Source organism: Ambystoma mexicanum, chromosome 6p, assembly GCF_040938575.1.
Source record: "Ambystoma mexicanum isolate Mex_15411 chromosome 6p, UKY_AmexF1_1, whole genome shotgun sequence".
NCBI classification, from domain to species: Eukaryota; Metazoa; Chordata; class Amphibia; order Caudata; family Ambystomatidae; genus Ambystoma; species Ambystoma mexicanum.
The window spans coordinates 1,392,644,422-1,392,664,313 of NC_090935.1; the positions used below are offsets into that span (position 1 = coordinate 1,392,644,422).

Here is a 19,892-nt window from a genome sequence, read left to right on the forward strand (position 1 = left end):
CTTCGCGGAAAAGTGAGGCGGCTTCAGTTTGCACCACATTAGATGACACGAAGGCACTGTATCAAAAACAGGTGTTTGGGGATTTGTGGACCATGATAATAGGAGTTAAACCGGCTTTACACATAGAAATCGCTGCCTATCCACATGGGACTTGAAAACACTCCTTAGAGTGAGCATTTTTAACTGTTTGGGTCAAATACAAGTGTTGTCCCAGATGTACTCAAGAACACACCGACTTTCAAAAATAGTGTGCAAGGGTTTCCATTCATTTTGTACTAAAGGGTCTCTCTCCAAGGGCTGTCTCTCTCTCTCTCTCTTCTGGAGACAGGCATGCCCTCCAAAACATAGGCATCCCCCAGACTCAGGCAGTTGTGTTTCAAACACTCATGTCCCACAATATCTTATCCTTAAACACCCAACTATTCCTCTTCCTGGATCTAACTGTCCCTTGTCTCTTCCAACTCTCCTCCCTCAGATTCCACCACTGTCTCTTCTCTCTCTCGCCCCGACACTTCCTCTCTACTGTCTACCTCCACCCCTGATCTTAGTATTCACTACTCCTTCCCTCCCTCCCCTCTTAACATCCACTGCTCTCCCCTTTCCACACTATTACTACTCTCCTCACTGAGACTACCCCAGCCGCACCTTCTCCCTCCACATCATCTCCCTCAATCACCCTCCTTTAGCATCCCGAGTCATCTTTCTTTCACGCTCTACTCTCCCACTAATACTCATACACACCAATCATATGCCGTACCACTCTCTCCCACCATACAATACCTCACCACAGGCACTCCTTTCAAAAATGTGCCTACACCCTCCTCTACTTGGAATAGCCTCCCCCTTCCCCTGTGCCTTCAGCAGGATCTTCTCAAATTCCGGAAGCTGAGCACGACTGACCCAAATAACGCGTGCCTCTGAAGCACTCGTTTATGTGCCATTGTGCTCAAATGGTAGTCTTGTAGTCCGGCAGGCATGTCAATGAAGCCAACCTCATTGGGTCCAGTATTCGGTGTAGGCATACCTCCTTGTGAACAGCCAGGTTTTAAAGGACTTCCGAAAGGTTATGTGGTCTTCCAAGGTATGGAGTTGCCTGGGAATATCATTACACAGGGCGCTTGCCAGAAAGGAGGAGGGCCTTGCCTCCTTGCCATTTCCAATTCCAGTTGAAGCACAAGCCTGTTTCTAGAGCTACATTGCTGGATCGACTGATTCCGACAAGCATGTCTCGGATGAACTAGTTTGTGAGGATTTCTAGGCCCTGCTGTGGAAGGTGCAAAGGGCAAAAATCAAGTCTTGACTGTACTTGACTGTAGACTGTAAAAGTTCTATGCCAGAACACCAAGTATGGCATGATGCTATATGCCAATCTGGGGTTTTTACTTTTGAGGATAGCTAGGGGTAGGTTTCCAGTTCTTCTGGCAATCGAATGGGCACAGGGTGAGCTGTTCGGGAGCCAGAGAACCCAAGTTTGTTTTTATTTTCATGGAAATGTAGTTGTTATTCATACGTCTATCCAAGAGGTTAAACTGTAGCGTTTAAGTGAATTTGGGTTCAGACTTAACTCATTACATTGACTATTTGAGTATCATCCACCTGACTGTAGTGTCCCGAGAGATGATTTCCATGACTGGGGTTGTTTAGATGTTGAAGGCTAGCTGTGAGACACAAGACCAATGAGGTATTGCACAGAGGGATATGCAGGTGGTCTAGGTACTCTTCAGGTGTTCATGTTTCTCTGTGGCCTGATGTCCAAAAGTCTTCTTAGGAGGATTTCATGCCTGATGGTGTTGAAGGCCCCAGCATATCAAGAAGAATGAGTGCACTTGTTGTTATTCTTTAGTGTATCTCTCATGGATGAGTACGTTTATTCTGTCCTCCTCATTGGTTTGAATCTACATTGGGACTCATTACGGGTCTGCCGGTCCGGGAACTACGGTACCAGTAAGCTTGCCGGTACCGTATTTCCTGGACGGGGAGACTACGAGTTGTGATCGAGGGTGCCTGTGTGCCCGCCTGCTCAGACCTGGCGGGCACACAGGCACCCGCGAGCCAACACGTCGGATGCACCGGCACCATTCATGGATGGTTCCGATGCATCCGGTTTCTCCATTCCCATTGAGCCCTATGGGGCTCAAATGGGAATGGGGAAGAATCTTTTCTGGAGCCGTAGAATGGGCAATTACCGGGTCTGCCGGGCTTGTAATACCCCGTTAATTGAACAGCGCCTCTATGCCCGCGGGCTGTAGCGCGCTATACAAATACTAAAATAAAAATAAATTGCCCATTACAGGGTGCTGAAATAAAAACGACTCCGGCGGCAGCCGTGCCCGTTTTACAGGGACAGCTACCGCCAGGGTCGTAGTGAGGCCCATTTTGGCTATATGTGGTGTGGTTGGTCTTCAAAGGATCCTGAGGTTATCTGCCTTTGACCTTCTCTAGGAATGCTGCTGTGGAGGGAATGTTGATGGGGCTGTATCTCAGGGTCATCCGGGTTCAGTGTGGTTTTCTTTAGAGACATGACATCTGTGGATCAGTCGGTTTGATCAACACGCAAGAGGAGTGACTGGAAGAGGGGGGAGAGCCCAGGTGGTTGTGCTATGGCTTTGCATATATTGGGTGGCTCATATCTTTGGGGATCATGATGGATTGCTAGACTAGACTATCTGTACACATTCATGCCTGGAGAAGCAACAGAAGACACCCCAGTCTCACTGGGACTTCTTTAGCAACTGCTGAACCCGTTTCCTAATTGGGTGTTGAGGTGTTGTTATTTGCTGCCAGAAGGTCCCGATTCTGCAGGATCGTGTCAGTTCACTAAGTGGGGATGGATTCACAGATCAGTATTGATGAGCTTTGTGTTGTGTTGAAGGCTGATGGGCTCCTCGGATATTTGATTACTTTTAACATGTCTATCTGTCGGCCTTGCGACAATTGCATGTAACGTGAACACGTGGCTTTCTTGGACTTTTCAATCACTCTCCTGTAGTGATGGAGATGTAGGTCTTAAACAGTCTTGAAAGTCTCGTAATTTCTACTCCAAATGTCCTCCATTCTCTTCTTTCTTGACCTTGTAGGTTGACAAATCACCTAGTGATAGGCTTTATTTAGGAACGTTTCGAGGCGTTCGGCGGGACCAGCTGAACAAGGGTTTATGATATCCATTCATGTAAGGTGTGGAGCCTTCATCTTGGGTAGCTTAGCCAGGTGGAGGGTGGTTTTGTGTTTTAAGGGCTGTCGGGCTTGATGTCCTTTTAAGGTCAGATCATTGCCACAGGGGCAATAACACTTCCAGGCAGAGCTAATGCTGGAATTGATGTGAATTTAAAAGTGAGATGTTTGCCCCCGGATAAAGAGAGCAAGGACCATTGTTGTCCGTTTCTCATTTCAAAGAGGTCCACCCTCAGTGGCACGTGTTGGTGCCCTCGGTAATTGCTCCAGGTGAGGGCAATATTTGCTAAGAGGGTTAGCGGTGGCGCTGTTTTACTTTTCCTCCACTCATAGGTTGAAATCTCCAAACATCCTGAGTTATAGGAAGTGACGTGTGAAGTTTGCCGATGCAACCCAGATATTGCCATGGAAACACAGGGTCGCCTGAAGGTGGTCTGTAGATGAAGTGAAACATGGTCACGTGAGACAGCGCGCTTTGTGAAGGTAAGGCTTCACAGTTGAATCGCAGATTCTTTGATACACTGCATCACAGCGGGCGATGCAGTCTTAACAAAAAAGCATGCCCTCGACGCCTATTCCACTTTAAAAGATTGAAACCCACTGGCTCACGATTACACTTCCTGCTGCCATGCTTATTTTTATTAACTCAATCGCCTGAATCTTTTTGGCTGGGATGCGTTCTACATTTTTGGTCATTTGTTTGAGCAAGCCGTCCAAGTCTGTTATTGCAAGCACAGAAATGGATTAGCGACAGAGTAACTACATTTTACAAAATATTTTTACATATCATAATTTGCACAAATTCTTGGCAAGCCCGGCTGTTTTAGTCAAGTCGAGCCTCCGCCAGAATACAGGGGAAAAAAAAGCACCCTCGTGCTTTGCCACTGTGAATGTGAAGGAATCGACTGGATGGCCTGGATTGCGATTGGGCAAGTGTGCCCAGAAATCGATCAGTTCGTCGGTTAGCGTGCAGTCTTGTGTTATTTTGAAAGGGCAGTAGAGGTGACATTAAAGTCACTGTTTTATAACGTTGTTGAGGGTCTACAACCAGGGTGCCCAAAGTGAAGAGGATAAGTTGTTGCTCTTTTAACCTGAACGTCAACATATACATCAGGACTCCATGTCATTTTTAAAGTCAAGCTTACAGCGTACATGCTCACTGACACAGCCCAGTCTTTATATGCATTTGCTTAAGGGTTTCCTTGTGGGTAGGCCAGGTCCCAGGGGTATTGGGATTATTCTTAAGACAATGTAATACAACAAATGAACGTGCACCTCAGAGTGGGAATACAAGACAGCTATATCCCGAGGCAGTCTCGGGAGGATAGCTCAGGGGCAACGTACTCACCTTTGAAACAAGACAACACGGAGCACTACAGGTTTGCACCCCGGGTCCGCGCTTAGAAACCTCTGGTTATTAAGCGCGTTATAAATAACCTATCATATCATACATAGTACGGTGGTCATTGGGATACACTGCAAGGCCCGAGCACAATTTGAAGATGAGGACGACACGTTGCTATAGAGCATGGGTCTGCAACACTTGGCTCTTCAAAAGTTTAGTACTACAGTTCCCGTCAGCCCATGCCATCATACTCAGTGGCGAGGGATCCTGGAAGTCATGGTTTAAAAGATATGGAGAACCAAAGATGGCCCAGCTGTGAGTTCCAGGACTCTAGAAACTGACATGTTAAAGCATGTGGCCGAGAGCTGGGCAGAAGAAGTGGGAAATCCCACACAGAGTTCCAGCTGTTCCAAAGAATCCATGGTCTTCCATTTCTGTTAGGTGGGTGTCCCCGGATTCAGATTGTAGTCAGGATGGATTCCGAGGGGCCGTGACTGAAAGTCAGTGATTCATTTTCTGATTCATCCTAGAAAGTCGTAGGTCTAGAAGAGGCACTGCTATAAAGGGAAGGCTTGACTTTCCGGCTCACCACCTGGTTTCATGTTCACCCATCTAACGTAACGACCACCTTCGACAGTCGGACGATCTACAGACTGATGTCGTACGCAACGCAATGGTATACTTATTATACCTGTATTCTGACTTCTGATACACTCCTGAAACCCAGTTCTCAACCTGACTCTCATTCTTTCCTGCCCGTCCGAGCTAGGTCCAACACAATCAATAAGAGTCTGCGTGGCATGTGGGATCTAGATGGAGCCGGATACCTCCCTCAAGTAATTCTAACTCTACAACTACCATCCCCTCTGCATTTCTGATCACCACCACCAGACCACCCTTCCACGTGACCCAGCAGAACAATCATCGAAGTAGACCAACAAATAAAAACAGCATTCATCGGAGGCCCTTTTCTAATTATCCTGGCAATCGCCCCAGGCTCACGTGGAAGCCTGCTTGCTTATTTCCTCTGCCCTTGATTTCCAGACACCTACCTTCGTGATTCTTTTTTACTGCACTCATCCTTCTCTTTGCTCCTGAGTTTTGCCATTATTTAGCCAGATTATTACCACATTGACTCTCAGATAAAAGTTCCTTTAGCCAGCCCACCCCTTCATCTTTTTTCCTCTGGTATAGTAAAGCTTCCATTAGTCACCAGGACAATCCCCTGCAACCGCATCTCTCTACGCAGAAAGTAGGCCAGTTTCTCAGTGTGGTTCATTCTTTCGCTCTACCTCACAGAGCCCAGCTCTTCCTGTTGCTACCCACTTATTGGTGTGCTGCAAATCTCAGAAGAAGCAGGAGGCCACTGCCTGCTAGATCCCTCCCCTTTCAGAGTCTACATTGGTATGTGAGGTTCATCACATTCACCAGCAGTCTCTACTCTACAACATATTCTGCTCTACCTTTGCCGACAGTGTTGCAAGCATTCAGAAGGCACCCCCATCCGTTGTGGTAAACCAAAAGGTGAGCGATGCTTGTTTTTAAGGTGGTCCATAAAGCATGGCAATAGCTACCATATGCAGACCTCTTATTCAGTGCCTCCATTCTAAGTCTAGCATTAACACGCTACACAGTTAGGAGAGAAGATGGTTACGGTTTGCTCTTTGATGACGGAGCAAGCCAAATATGGAACGAGACAGCACAGCACAGCATTTCTTTTTTTTGTTTTTTTTTTATAACGCGCTTAATACCAGAGATCGGTTTCTAAGCGCGGATCCAGGATTCAAACCTCTGTTACTCTGCGTGGTCTTGTTCCATTAGCACTCCAGAATAATTGCAGGGTGCTAATAGCTATAAACCCTGCTGTGGGCAGGCATTACCGGTCAGGTAATGGCACTGGGGTTCACGTTAAGACCTTTGCTTTGCTTGGGTCTGTAAACACTTTACCCATATCTGGGATGTGGTTAGATTGGCTTGGGGCCATTGTTGGGGGGGGAGGGTGACATTTGCTGGACTGTGTTTGCTGTTGTCCGTAGATTCAGGTAGTCTTCATTGAACAACAGACCATGAAGAGGCACACGCTGCTGCATTCTAAAGAGGTCTTTCAAACAATATTCAAAGCAGATTTTACCCTCTGATCCTCGACCGAGTTGGGTGGGGTCGACCTATCGGATCACAGAAAGACTGGGGGAGGGAAACGGATGTCGCAGTGGGGGCCATCAGTCTTTCAGACAGAACTGGACGAGGGGTGAGCCTTGATTGTTCAGTGGGGGCAGACTTTGATGGATCCAAATACATACAAGACATGGATGTCATTTCTGTTGCTTAGGGTATTGAACAGGATGGTGTATTCTATGGTGTTAAACACTAGTGACAGAAAAGAAAGGATAGCTCACTCAGATCTGGTTATTAAAAGCCTGTCAAGAAGGTGGAACAATGCCATTTAGTCAAATTAATATCTCTACCAACACTCTCTCTGTGGAAGAAGCAGGTTGGAGACAAGAAGAGGTTTTAGTTTGACATTTGCCCCTAGAATACCTTTTCCGTTATGGCATTTGCTAGTGGGTTTTTTTTTCTTTTTTCGCAAGGTGTCCAGGCAACAGGTTTCGAGCAGAGCATTTGCTTTGGTTGAAACAGATGCCATGTATGTGCCACATGGAGAGAAGACTGGTCGTCTCCTTTATGGCTAACAGACCAGGCGACCTATGCAACATGTTTCCAGAGGATTGGCATTGACTCTGAATTCTTGGTGGACAGGCAAGCTGCCCTCCGACTGCTGCTACAATGTTCCTTTCGGACAAGAACAGGCAGACTGGGCTTCCTGCAGGTTTTGATTTTGCAGGAGAGTTTCTTCATTAGAATAAATCCAATTGGACATTTCTTTGCCTTTAGTGCCAGGTACACAGCACAGATGAGTTCAAGTAAAAGGATCACAGGAAACGCATAAACAGGCTGTGAGGTGGAGCCAAGTACAATGTATTGCTTTTCGGGAGGAATTTTTGCTAGTTCCTTTTGCCCTATTTTACTTCTGGCAAGCTAGTAGTAGGCCAGCTGCTTAAGAAACAGTTGCCTTTGGATTATCGGGCAGCTGGGCAAGTACACCCCGATGTTTAGCATCTATTTTACAGATAAACTCTTGCCAGTGGTGGGAAGTGATATTCCAGGCTCCTATATTTCATGTCTTTGCGGACCAGATCAAACGTACCTTTGAGCTCAATCACAGAGTGGAACCTTCAGTTCCACAGTATGTGTAAAAGCACCGATATTATCTATGATCTTTTGTGCACATGCATGTAGATACACGTAGGGAAGACTGCCAGACGAATAAGAATGAGGATCACAGAACATCAGTCCAAAATCATAACAGAAAATGTATCAGCACCCTGAACATTTTCTGACACTGGGCCACAGTGAAAATGATATTAAATGGTGGGTCATTGGCAAAGTAAAGGAAAGGGAAGGGACACCAGAGACACAGAACAATTGCTAGCGAGAAAGATACAATTTTGGTTATACAAGCTAGATAGTTACCACTCTGGATTGAACCAGCAGGAAGAAGGGCAACCCTTGGGTTTATAATCAACCCATTGTTACTGGTGCTGTTCCTTTTTCCCTCTCGACTCAAGCCCAGTTTACATAATGCACTATACTGATTTCATTATATTGTACAATTTATATGTATTTTCCATTGAACTTTCTGTTTTTGTGAATAAGATTGCCAACTTTGGGAACTTGGGACACTGTCCACCATTGATATCTCACTCACCTTCTTAATTCGCTATGTGCAACAAGCCATGCTGAAGGGGGCTCTTTGTTTCCACCATGGTACACTTTCATGTGTGTCATTGTATTTTTATACCTCCACATGGCCTTTTCATTTTATTAATTTTCCTTTTCTTATTTTACATCAGTCTCACACCTGGAGACAGCTCAACCCATATTCAGGACTCAGAATTGTGGGCCTCCATTAATAACAACTTACTGATATCTTACAACTGTTCCCTACATTCGTTATCAGTTGCCTAGAGCTTTCCAGCCAAGGCGGAACTCCATTCACGAGCAGCTGCGAGAGGAGCAATACCATATTGCAGTCACACACACCACATAGCAATGTAATGCATAGTAATGGCATTCTGGCGTTTCAGCTAGATGCAGTCCATAGACACATGACCACGATCACGTGTTGCATGTTTAGTCCATGTTTAGCCATCTCCATAGAGATGGCTTCTCTGCGTCCTTCTTTATCTTTTGGAACGTTGAGCCGGCTCGCGTCTTTTTCCCATAGCGCAAGTCGCTTGCTGGAACTTTTGCAGCTGTGCCTCCATGTGTTTCCAGCCTTTGATGGAATCCTTTTCCTGATAGGAGGCAATGCTCACAAATGTGCCATGTGCATGGCTTGCTATTCTTTTCTATTATGTCCCACAGCACTTGCTTATTCCAGCAATATGATAGACAGAGAAGGCTTAGTGCATACATGCATCCCCCTTCCCACACCCACTCCTGACTCTGTCCTTGCTAACCTGCACCTTGCCATCTCCAACATCCTTGACATCCTTGCCCCTGCCATGAGGATCTGCCTAAAATCTGCCACGAAGAACAACATCTTGTAAGACTCTGATCTAGCATCTCTGAAACGCAAGTGCAGAGTTGCTGAACAGAAGTGTCAGACCTTGAGCTTTTGCTATGTCAAACTAGCCTGCCACTGAAGAGGTAGTCAGGATTCTGGACCCCTCCCCCCCATCAATTACATGACAAGACGGAAGGCCAGAAAGCACTGCAATCACTCATTTTATTTCGGATGAATTCCAAACGCACCCATGATCGACAAATACACAGAGTGGTACCCACTCAATCAGCCATACAGCCATAGGGAAATACAAGTATATCCACATGGGAGAAGAGGCTGAGACCATGATTAAGGAATCCGATATGGACAGTCTCGACGGAGTAAAGAGAAGCCACAGTGCTGACGTCACTAGTGACATCACGACATAGCAGCGTTAGAAATGAAGCACACGTGCAATCTGCACTAGGAGTCTCCCTATTTCCTCCCCAAGTGAGAAAAAAAGAAAAAGGGGGTACAAAAAGCATCACTCAGGGAAGGGCCTCAGTTGGCTGGAACTGCTGACTGAGATTGTGTATTCTCGCCTGCTGCTCCAGACACCTGATTGGCTAAGCGTCCTTCCCTGGTGCAAATGTTTATTTTAATTGCCATCTCTCTCTCCTGCTTCCTGCCAAAGAAATGTGTTCCCTAAAACCTATTTGTTGTTTATCTTCTCAGTACATTCCTTTTTAGGTACCATTTTGCACCTGTGTGTACACACATGCATTTTCATATAAACACTGATGCTGCATAAACTGTTTTCTTTCGTGTTACAATTGTCATCATGCGTAGTGAATACCCAAACAGATATTATTAGACTGATCCAAATAGCACCTTTAAACAATGTAGAGAGAAACAGGCATGGATTACAGGTGGAATGGGGAAATAGGGTGTTAGCAACATGAGTTTATGCATGGTCAGAGTTGAGAGAGTTGATAAAGCTTGAGATGGTATCATTGTGAAGAGCCATGATCGAAGGAACATCTAAATTGAGGTGTGCTAAACTGTAGAACAAACTTTAGCACTACTTAATAGATTACGGTCTCCTAGGTGGGACAAAATTATGTTACCATGGAATTTGTAGGATGAAAGCTCAAAAATGTAACGTGCCACATGAAGGGCAGCACAGTGAATTGGATGAAATGGGAGATATTGGTTTATGGGAGAGCCAATGGGAGGAGCAGATGCGCTGACCAATTTAAGTGAGGCGAAGCAGTGATGGATTAGGCAGGTCTGATTGAAGGTTTAATGATCAGCAAGACTCCACCAATGCCAGAGCAGTATCCCACCTTTTTTTTCGGTGCTACGTGTATTACCTTCTGAATATCCAATCCCAGCCATCTTAGGGTGTTTGAGACCATAAGGTCTACCTAAAAGACAAAGAGAGTTCAGTGCTTCCCAGCGTTCTTATTGCGGCTTTTCACTTCACTACTTTGTGATGCTGGTGAACATGGATGACATACATTCATTCTGCGGCCTGCATTTTCAGTTACCAGTACTGATGCGGGTACGCTTCTGATCAATTTAATAATTAGCATGCAAGGCGAATAGAACAATGATTTGAGCGGATTTGTTTGTTCTACAGTAGAATTTCTCAGTACTTTCTTATTGAAGAAAAACTTGTGTACTCTTGTCCATTTTACCTACACATTAAAGACCTAGATGTTATTCATATGAATATTCCGGTAGAACAAACGACATTGCAGCACAATTATTTTTTTCAGCCTATTTAAAATGAAAAAAATCATAACATCAAAAGACACAATTTTGTCAATTCAGGAAGCTACAAATGTGGGTCTTCCTTTTTCACTATGATTGAATGTTTGTAAATCCTGACTGTTTTTATCTGAAAAATCATGCTCAAAACTGATTATTGCACTTCTGGGTTTACCTCTTAGCTATGTCTTTTTCAACTTAGGTCGTGACCCGCTTTTCTATTTTATTTAAAGCAACAAACTAAATGCCACAAGAAATAAGCTTTCAAAACTTTCGAAAAAAATATAGTTAATTAACCGAGAATAAAAGCAAATTGCATAGAATAAAATAAATTAGTTGATTGATCATCATGAACGAGTAGAGTACTTTTCATAAACATTTCTAATAGCAGCCAACACGCGATACACCTTGCCCCTATACGAGACCCTAAGGGCCTCCTTACAAGGATGGTGGTATCCCAGGGGATACCACCAAAGCAGTAATTCCATTCCCGCCACTTGGTCTGCTGGAATCCCCGTCAGATTAAAAGTGGCGTGAAGGGTTGTTAATCCCCATGGATTGCCAGTAATACTGGCATCGGTAATACCGGCTGTTTTTTGCCAGTGGGATTCCTGAGTAACTTCCAGCTCTTGGCTGGAGTGAAATCAGGCCACCCCACCTGCAAACTTGTAGTTTGGCGGTGCAGGAAAAGTGGCCATAAGGGAATTACTGCCACTTCTTCTCCATCCGCCAACCTTGTAATTAGGTGCATTTGTATCGACATTCAGCCTCTGGTGAAAGAATTGTTTTTCCCCCATCACCAAAAGTTTAAAATTGATGAAACTGAAGCTCTCCACTCTCTCCACAGCGTGGCACAAGATGATATCTCCACTGCTAATACAGAAGATTTTGGATTTCTGACACAACGTGCTGTGCTTTAGCTTGATTGTGATTCAGAAATGTGTGACAGCTTGCATCTGAAAAGGGGGCCGTCATGGAATCCGTGTTCAAATCTCACATGTCCAATTTAATTTTTAAATTGGTCTTGTTTTGTTATTTTATTCTTTTCTATCAGCAAATAGCACAAAACCACATATAGACAATATGGTGTCATGGTTTAGGTACACTTGGGGCAGCAAATGCCTCACAGCTTGGAAGCCAAGGGGATCTGCCATCACCTGCACAATTACTTTTTGGGAGCTGGAGGTAGTGCGCCTATGGATGAGAGTGGCCAGGATCAGAACCTCTTGACAAACAATACTGATTTTAATTAGCAATGCAATACTTATAATTATCAGTACTGTATGTCTTATTGTTTTGTTTCTGGGAAAAATATTCAGTTTGAGTTTCATTCATTTAAGCTCCTCGTTGGCTTATTTTTCAGAAAAATACAGTGCTGACCAAATGTTCAGCAGGATGCAGACCATCTTGCTGGCAGAAATTTGGAGATGCAAACAATGACCCACTCATCCTCCTGTGTGATCGCTCTGAATGGGTATTCTAGCAACAAGGCACTGGTACTCATTTTACTTGCAACCATAGGCTTTGAGCAAGGGATCCATGCAACCACTGGAAGCAACTGGGGTAAGGAGTTGAAAACAGGGATCAAGGATACTGGGGTTCTAATGTCCAGTACCCCGGTTTCAGGTGCATGGGGGAAGCCGTTAAGGCTGATGCTGTAAAGGGGTTGAGAGGGGAGCAATAGTTAGGTTGGATTAGTAGTTTGCTAGGGGAGGGCATTAACATGATTAATGACGTTGTGAATGTGGTGGCAATTGAAAAGCAATGGCCAGCATATTTTAGGGGATTGAGACACAAGTCATAGAATGTTGCAAGTACAGATCATGGTCTCCTCATGCTGGGTAGGTCTTTGATGGCATTCAAAATCGATTGCAGGTGGTGCCCATTATTGCAGCTGTACCTATTCAGTTTATTGTAACAAGGGAGGTATCCTAATAGAACATTTCGGAGATGGTGTGTTCTCTATGCTTTCATCGTCCTTTTGTGGTTTACCAACTATGCATCCCAACAATGCATCCCTATCAGGTGGCGGTGATAACATTCAAAAATACACATCCTAAGTCATGTTATTGAGGGTTTTTCTAATTTCCCTTAGATATTTATTCATCGTCCTCATAGCTGAAGCGTCACAGGCTTCAACTCCAGTTTTACAAACTTCTTGAGTCCAATTAATGTGACTCCATTATTTTCTTGACATTTCTTTCTTATTTTTTACCATCAAACAAATCAAAATGTTTTCTTTTTTTAAATAAATTAAATCATACATATATCCAAACAAAACACATATGTGAATGTACTGTGCGGGAGCTGTGTGAGCATCAATCAAAAGTGCCCAGTAACATCCATGAATAATTGGTTTAATCTGACATCTACATTTGTGGTTTGCAAGAATGTTCAGCTCTGAATGGGAACCCTAGTGCATCTATTTTGTGTGGAACTATCCATTGTGCAGGGTTGCATTAGTGTCTATGCCACTAGTCTCAAACACCAGTCCTCTAGACCTCTTCAGTCAGCTCCTTGTGCTGTTTTTACACTGTCTTCCTTAACAGTTGCAAAATATTGTTTCTGGTGGTTCCTGAGGTCCCACAGATGCTACTACTGGCTGCACAGGTGCAACTAGGAGTCAGGATGTGGCAAAAGGCCTGCGGGTGGGAGCTTTTTGTACAGGAAACCAACTAATGTTCTTCATAGTAAAGAGATCCTTGTACTGCGTGGACAGCAGTGGCATCATTAATAACGTAGACCGGTTCTGACCCCTGATCCTTTCCCCGACTCCACAATGTTCTCTACATGGCTTTTATGACGGTTTGCAGATTTTTCTTTTGCCACATGGCAACTTTACCAAAACACAGTGTGTCGTGGTTACCCCTTTTTTTACTACAGAAAGCAGGGGCGACCAACCCGCTATCACAACCCCCCTCCCTTTCTATCGACCTTGCCCAAACTTACCATCTTTGGTATAAAAAAAGAAATCACAGACGATAAAGTTGCCATTCAGTAAAAGTGAGTCATATCATATTGTGCACTCCTTGTGTTAGAAATGTATTTATTGAATGTGATGCTAACCATTAAATTATGCAAAGGATAGAATGGGTTTACAATTAAATAAGTTAATCATATACCACAGTGAAAAGTTTTAAACACAATCAGAAAACAATCCTAGGCGAACAGCTTCCAAACTCATTAAAAGAGAAAAAGGGTGAACAGCATAGAACAGCACCTCATCCCCTCATCCCTCTCTGCGCGGTGTGGTGCAAGCTGCAGTGCTACCGCATAGGATTTTAGACTGGTGGCAAGATACAGGGCTTGCACTTGAAAGGGCAGTGGTGATGTATGCCTGTGTGCATCCGAAAAGGCAGCTGCCAATGGATCTTTTTTATTCTCATGTCTTCTCATGATTCGTTTTTACATTGGTCTTCTTTTATATTGGATTACTTTTGTTTTCCTTTCTACTAAGCAGCTCCCTCCGTGTTTGCCCGTGTTCACCTGGGACGCCTGAGGCAGGTGAAAAACAGCGACTGATAAGGTAAGTGGGGTGTGGGCGGTGAGTACTGCAATTACGGTACTCCATTAAAACGCCACCACTCTTATTACCTATTATAATATATCCTATTTGTGTAAAGTAACCATATTATGCATTTATCCCAATTGTTTAAGGTAGCCTTACCTTTCTTATAGCTCATTTGTGTTAGTTACCCATATATGGCGTTTAGCCTGTGTATGGTAGCCATATTTTGCATTTAGCATAATAATGTAAGGTAGACATATTTTGGATTCCGTCCAATTGTGTATGGTAGCTATATTTTCCATTTAGCCTAATTGTGTATGGTAGAGTTACCTTGCATTTAGCCCAATTGTTTAAGGTAGCCTTACCTTTCTTATAGCTAATTTGTGTTAGTTACCCATATATGGCTTTTAGCCTGTGTATGGTAGCCATATTTTGCATAATAATGTAAGGTAGACATATTTTGGATTCCGTCCAATTGTGTATGGTAGCTATATTTTCCATTTAGCCTAATTGTGTATGGTAGAGTTACCTTGCATTTAGCCCGATTGTGTAGGTTAGCCATACAAGGCAAACATTAGTTTCCAAAAAAGGATTAGCAAAGTTTGCCAATTAAAGGTTTCTTGATTAGCAAACACACCTATTTGAATATCAATTGTGTATTCCATATATTTTTAAGGTCAACAGAAGTTATTTGTACCCAAGACACAAAATAAGCAGCAATACAGCATATCTGTGTATCACTGAAGTAAGATATTTGTGAGATGAGTGTCTGTGAAATGCAAAGGTTAGCTGCATGAATGAACACTGGTTTTCAGGTATTTGAAAATAAGGAGATGGTTACTGCTGCATGCTCTCTCCATGGCTGCATTTGAATTTGCAGTGAACAGAGAAAAGTGGGTGAAGAGAGCCCTGAGGGCCAGAGACGAATGCTGGGTGAGCTGTGCTTTCAATGAACCGGGTAATATAAAGAGTTAGCTGTGACACAAAAGTGTCAATTTAATTAGCAAACCTACAGAACTGCACAGCAAATTGCTATGCAACACTGCTTATGTTATCCCTTGCCCTATTCTGCATCCAGTAATGTAGCAGTATTCTGCATTTAGCAATTACAAGGACTAGCCACGCGTCGCACGTAGAAAGAATTATGAAGACTAGCCACGCGTCACATTTAGATAGATCTGTGAAGATTAGCCACATGTCACAGTTGGATGGATTGCAACATTAACCATGTGTATCAATAGATAGGTATGTGAAGATTAGTAATGTGTCACAATTAATTGAATTTTGTAGATTAGCCACCTAGAAGAACTTGGAGAGTAACCAATGTACTAATCACCCCACTCCTGCTCCTCTCCAACACACCCATTGGCATGGCCAAATTACAAACAAACACACACCCAACATAAGACACTACCCACAATTTTACACATATTCACATAGAAAAACAACCCATGCATTGGGCCTTACCCGTACGGTTACAAGCCAGTGCACACAATCAACCATCTGCAAACCAACGCACACAGACACCAGTTTCTGTTCTGGAGTTATCCTTTCACTCTACCCTCACTAACCAACCCTGCCCTCTTCTCTTCTCTTGTAGAACCACATGAGTGCCTGGAGACTGCCCCTGGGTGGTAGCGGTGCACATTATAAATCAACATAACATAACAAATAGTATACAACCATATCTAGACAATATGGGGTTGAAGTTTGTGTATTTGAGGCAGCAATTTACTCATTGCACGGCAGCTGAAGGGTTTTGCCACCACCTATGCAATGGCTTTTTTGAGATCTGGAGGTACTCCACATATTGGTGAGAGTGTCCAGGGTCGGAACTTCTTGACAACCGATGCATCATTTCGCTAGCAGTAAAATACTAATAGTTAATAGTACTGTACATATTCCTGTTTTTCTGGGACAATTAAACACTTTTTTAAAATTAATTTGAATCATTTAAGGCTGCATGTCAGATAATGCATTTTTTGGAAATAAAACAGTGCTGGGCAATTCTCGGGAATCAGCCACCAAAAGTATATAACTGTCTGTTTGTGTGTTATTATAAATAAATGCAAGGTAAATAGCAGGCTTCTGTTACACAGGAGCTTGTATGCACTGTAAACCTAAGATGTGCCCTTTAGTTTACTTAAACCTTATGCTTGTGGAAGAATCCGCTTTCAGGAAATCTGGCCCCATTATCCATCACTGTGGATGTGCCACTGAAGGGGCTAATGTCGCAGTTCTGTGTACCCATGATAAATGGTGTAAGTAACACTCTTCAAAAAGTCAAAATGTATACCAAACACAGGGTTTTCATGGTCATGTTTTTACAATACTTATCTGGAAGGCCACCATGGTAGGAAATTGATGAATGTAGTTACAGTTAGAAATTGCAACTTCAAATAAGCAGATCTCTCAAAGAGACCCTTGCCTCCGAAGTGGAAGACCAATAAGGCCTCATGCCGAATGTGTCTGCGTCATTAAAGTAGCAAATGAATGGGTCTTTTGTTCATAACAGATGTTTCTATTGGCCCTAGCGACACATCAAATTCAAGTTGGATTGTACAGTAAACTGTGCATCAAAAAATAACTTCTATTCAATAATGGAAAATACATTCTCAGCTACAACCTTAGAAACATTTGTCCTATTAGAAAAATAAAAACAGAGTTGAATTAAGCAGAGCACCATAAATCACAAGCAGATAATTATACAAAACAAAAGAGGACGCTGAATTCAGAATATTCTTGCAAATCTGAACATATAGTTATTATTAATGGCACATTGTCTTACCGGAAATTACAAAGCAAAAATACATATTTCAGACCAATGTTGAATTCACATTCCTAAAGGGAGAGCTACTTCATAGCCAACACATCCACGTATGACAAAGTGAAATCAATGGGGCAATTGAAGCCAAGTGGAGGATCACAGTGGCTGTCAGCAAGTGAAGGGAGCCTATCACATTCTTTGGCCATTCCAAAATTGCTATGTCAAATGATGTGGCATGTGTAGAGTTTTCTGGGAATACAGCTGGGAAAGCAGAAAAGGAAGGGAGTGTGAAGAAAATCAGAGTGTGGTTCACTTGGGTGTTGCTGATGGAAACTCTCCTTAAGAAGACGTCTTCCAGATGGCAGTGAGCGCAGAGACCTCTCCCAAGACAGAATCAAAAGACCTAGAAGTGTTTCTGTGAGCAGGTGGACAAACTGACAGGAAGAGAATGGAGTGATGCCGGGGGCTGGTTGATGCCTAAACCTGTCCTGGTCCTTTGAAAATAAATCTAAAATTGTGCAGGGCATAGTTGTCTCTGACAGTAGCATATCATTAATTCATTCCCTGGATTTTCACAGGAGCAAATTACATCGGGGATTGCATGTGTGGTGTACAAAGTATTTCATATTTTTGCGGGTACTGATAAACTTCCTGACCTGTGGAAGCCATAGTTTAAAATCAATGCTGAATAGAGTTGCCTACTTCCTCAAGTCTCAAGGGAATAATGGCTATTTAAATAACCAACCTCATTTTTTCCAAGTATCATTGAGAAACAATGGAAGAATCTTGCCTTAAATGGACACCCAATGACAATTAAAATTAAGATGTTAGAAATGTCCATTTATGTTAACAGAAAACCGGATTCTTTTGCAAAAACTCAGCTAGTGATGCTGATGTAAACATTGTTTGCTCAGGTCACCCTATACTTGCAACAGAACTATTCTCTTTTAATGAAAATGATTTAGAAATTACTGTGAAAGCGATAAAAAATGTATATCTCTCTTACTAGACACCGTTGGCTGCTGATTTTTGTGAGAAATGTTATTTCAAACAGAAAAGGAAATATGTAGTTTCAAGTGTCCGCAGATATTAGAAGATGAACTCTTTGTATAGATTAGGTGTTTATATTTTATATATATTATGTTTATTTGAATTGGAATGATAAGCGAGACAATAGGTTCCAGTTTGAGATTCCCTTGCTTCATACAAGCTGCCGCTATTCATGTGGTTTTTGGAACACTTATTTCTTGATTAAATCAATATGACCCGTGCGGTGGGGGCATTACCTGAGTCGGTAATGCCCCCGCCGCTCAGGTCATGTTGCTATTAGTACCCCGGCCCGCATTATGTGCGTGACCAAGGCACTAAAAGCATTTTTTTCTATCCCGAAACGCTGCGGCGTTTCGGGACAGAAAAAAAACGACCAAGAAAATGGCCGCCATGCAAAGGGAAAATAGAGTCCGTTTTCCCTTTCCATGGCGGCCATCCGGAGCGGACGCGCTGGGAACAAAAGTGTTCCCAGCGCATCAGCTCCCAAAAAAGAAAAAGAAGCGGGATTGGGAGGGAGGGGGGAAGAAAAGAACATATATAATACGTACCTGCGTCCCCGGCGTGGGACGATGGAAACTTCCAGCCGTGTGGAGGCGCCTAGCGGGATGGCCCCGCTCCGAGTCTCCACACTGTTGGAGGCTGCTATCATCCCCCACTGGGGATGCAGGAGCAAGCAGGTAAGTGGGGTGGGGAGGGCAGGGAGGAAAGGGAAGAAAAAAAAAAGCTTACATGAGTCCTCCGCAGGGGACGAAGGCAGCCTCACAACCGTGTGGAGGCTCGGAGCGGGGATGGCCCCGCTTCGAGCCTCCTCATTGGCTGAGGGGCTGCCACGCCCCCCGCCGAGGACAAGGCAGCTGGAATCCCGGCCGAGAATCAAAGTATTCTCGGCAGGGTAAGGACCTGGCGAGAGCCAATAAGAATGCGTTTTTCATTCTGCTGGACTCTCGCCGGGTACTAATATTTTTAATATTACAGAATATCCAGATTCAAAATGGTGTAAATATTTTCCCACATTATTGGGGGCAGGGAATTGTAGTGCTGGGAATTATTGGATCAGATATCAATGATTAAAAAGTAAATACATTCCATACATAGAAATCATGGCACGTGCAACTACAGTATGTTTTTCTGTGTACATTATAAGAGGGTGGGGATTGTAATCTCGGACATACCAATGGTATAAATGGTTTACAAGCTAGTTAAATGATCTTGCCATACCTTTATTACAAGGCAATTGAAGAGTAATTATTATCTGGTGAGGGGGGTGTGGCGGCCTCCCAGCCAATGGGGAGCCTCAGAACGCTCGGGTCTGTAACTATGGGCCCGGGGCCTTAGCTGAAGTGGTAATGCCCCTCCCCGCTCGGGGCTTATTGCTGAAGTAGCAACCTTCCAGCACACACTTCAATTAACCTTTGTTCCCATTCAGTGGTCGAAAAGGGTGGGAGCGGTGCTCCTCTACTTTTTTTAAAGTAAGTTTTACTGTTCCTATACTTTTATTCAAAAAAATAAAATCGTTCTGGAATGGTTTCGTTTTAAAATAAAAGCGTGGGAAGAAATTAAAACTTGCACTTTCAGTGCACTGCACTGAACGTTCCCTCAAACAGCAGGTGCTTGTGGTTGGGTGGGGGGTTTGTATTATTCGTGGGAGGGTGTGTGGCCATGAGGCTAGTAGGCATTGGGGGCGGCCAGTAGAGAGCATTGTTCCACTACTTATTTCGTACACTTTGACTAC

General features: G+C 43.6%; 1 protein-coding gene across 11 annotated transcripts in view; it reads right to left on the minus strand.

Moving 5' to 3' along the window:
- ADGRL3 (adhesion G protein-coupled receptor L3) overlaps window positions 1-19,892 on the minus strand; it is a 1,472,013-nt gene that overhangs the window by 835,493 nt on the left and 616,628 nt on the right. For 9 of the 11 annotated variants that reach the window (XM_069626103.1, XM_069626105.1, XM_069626101.1 and 6 more), the window contains exon 4: window positions 10,409-10,489. The exons of 1 other annotated variant lie outside the window; for it this stretch is intronic. In XM_069626103.1, the coding sequence (XP_069482204.1) occupies window positions 10,409-10,489 (81 nt within the window). The remainder of the gene's footprint in view (window positions 1-10,408; window positions 10,490-19,892) is intronic. One more of the 11 variants, XM_069626102.1, reaches the window with a different exon arrangement.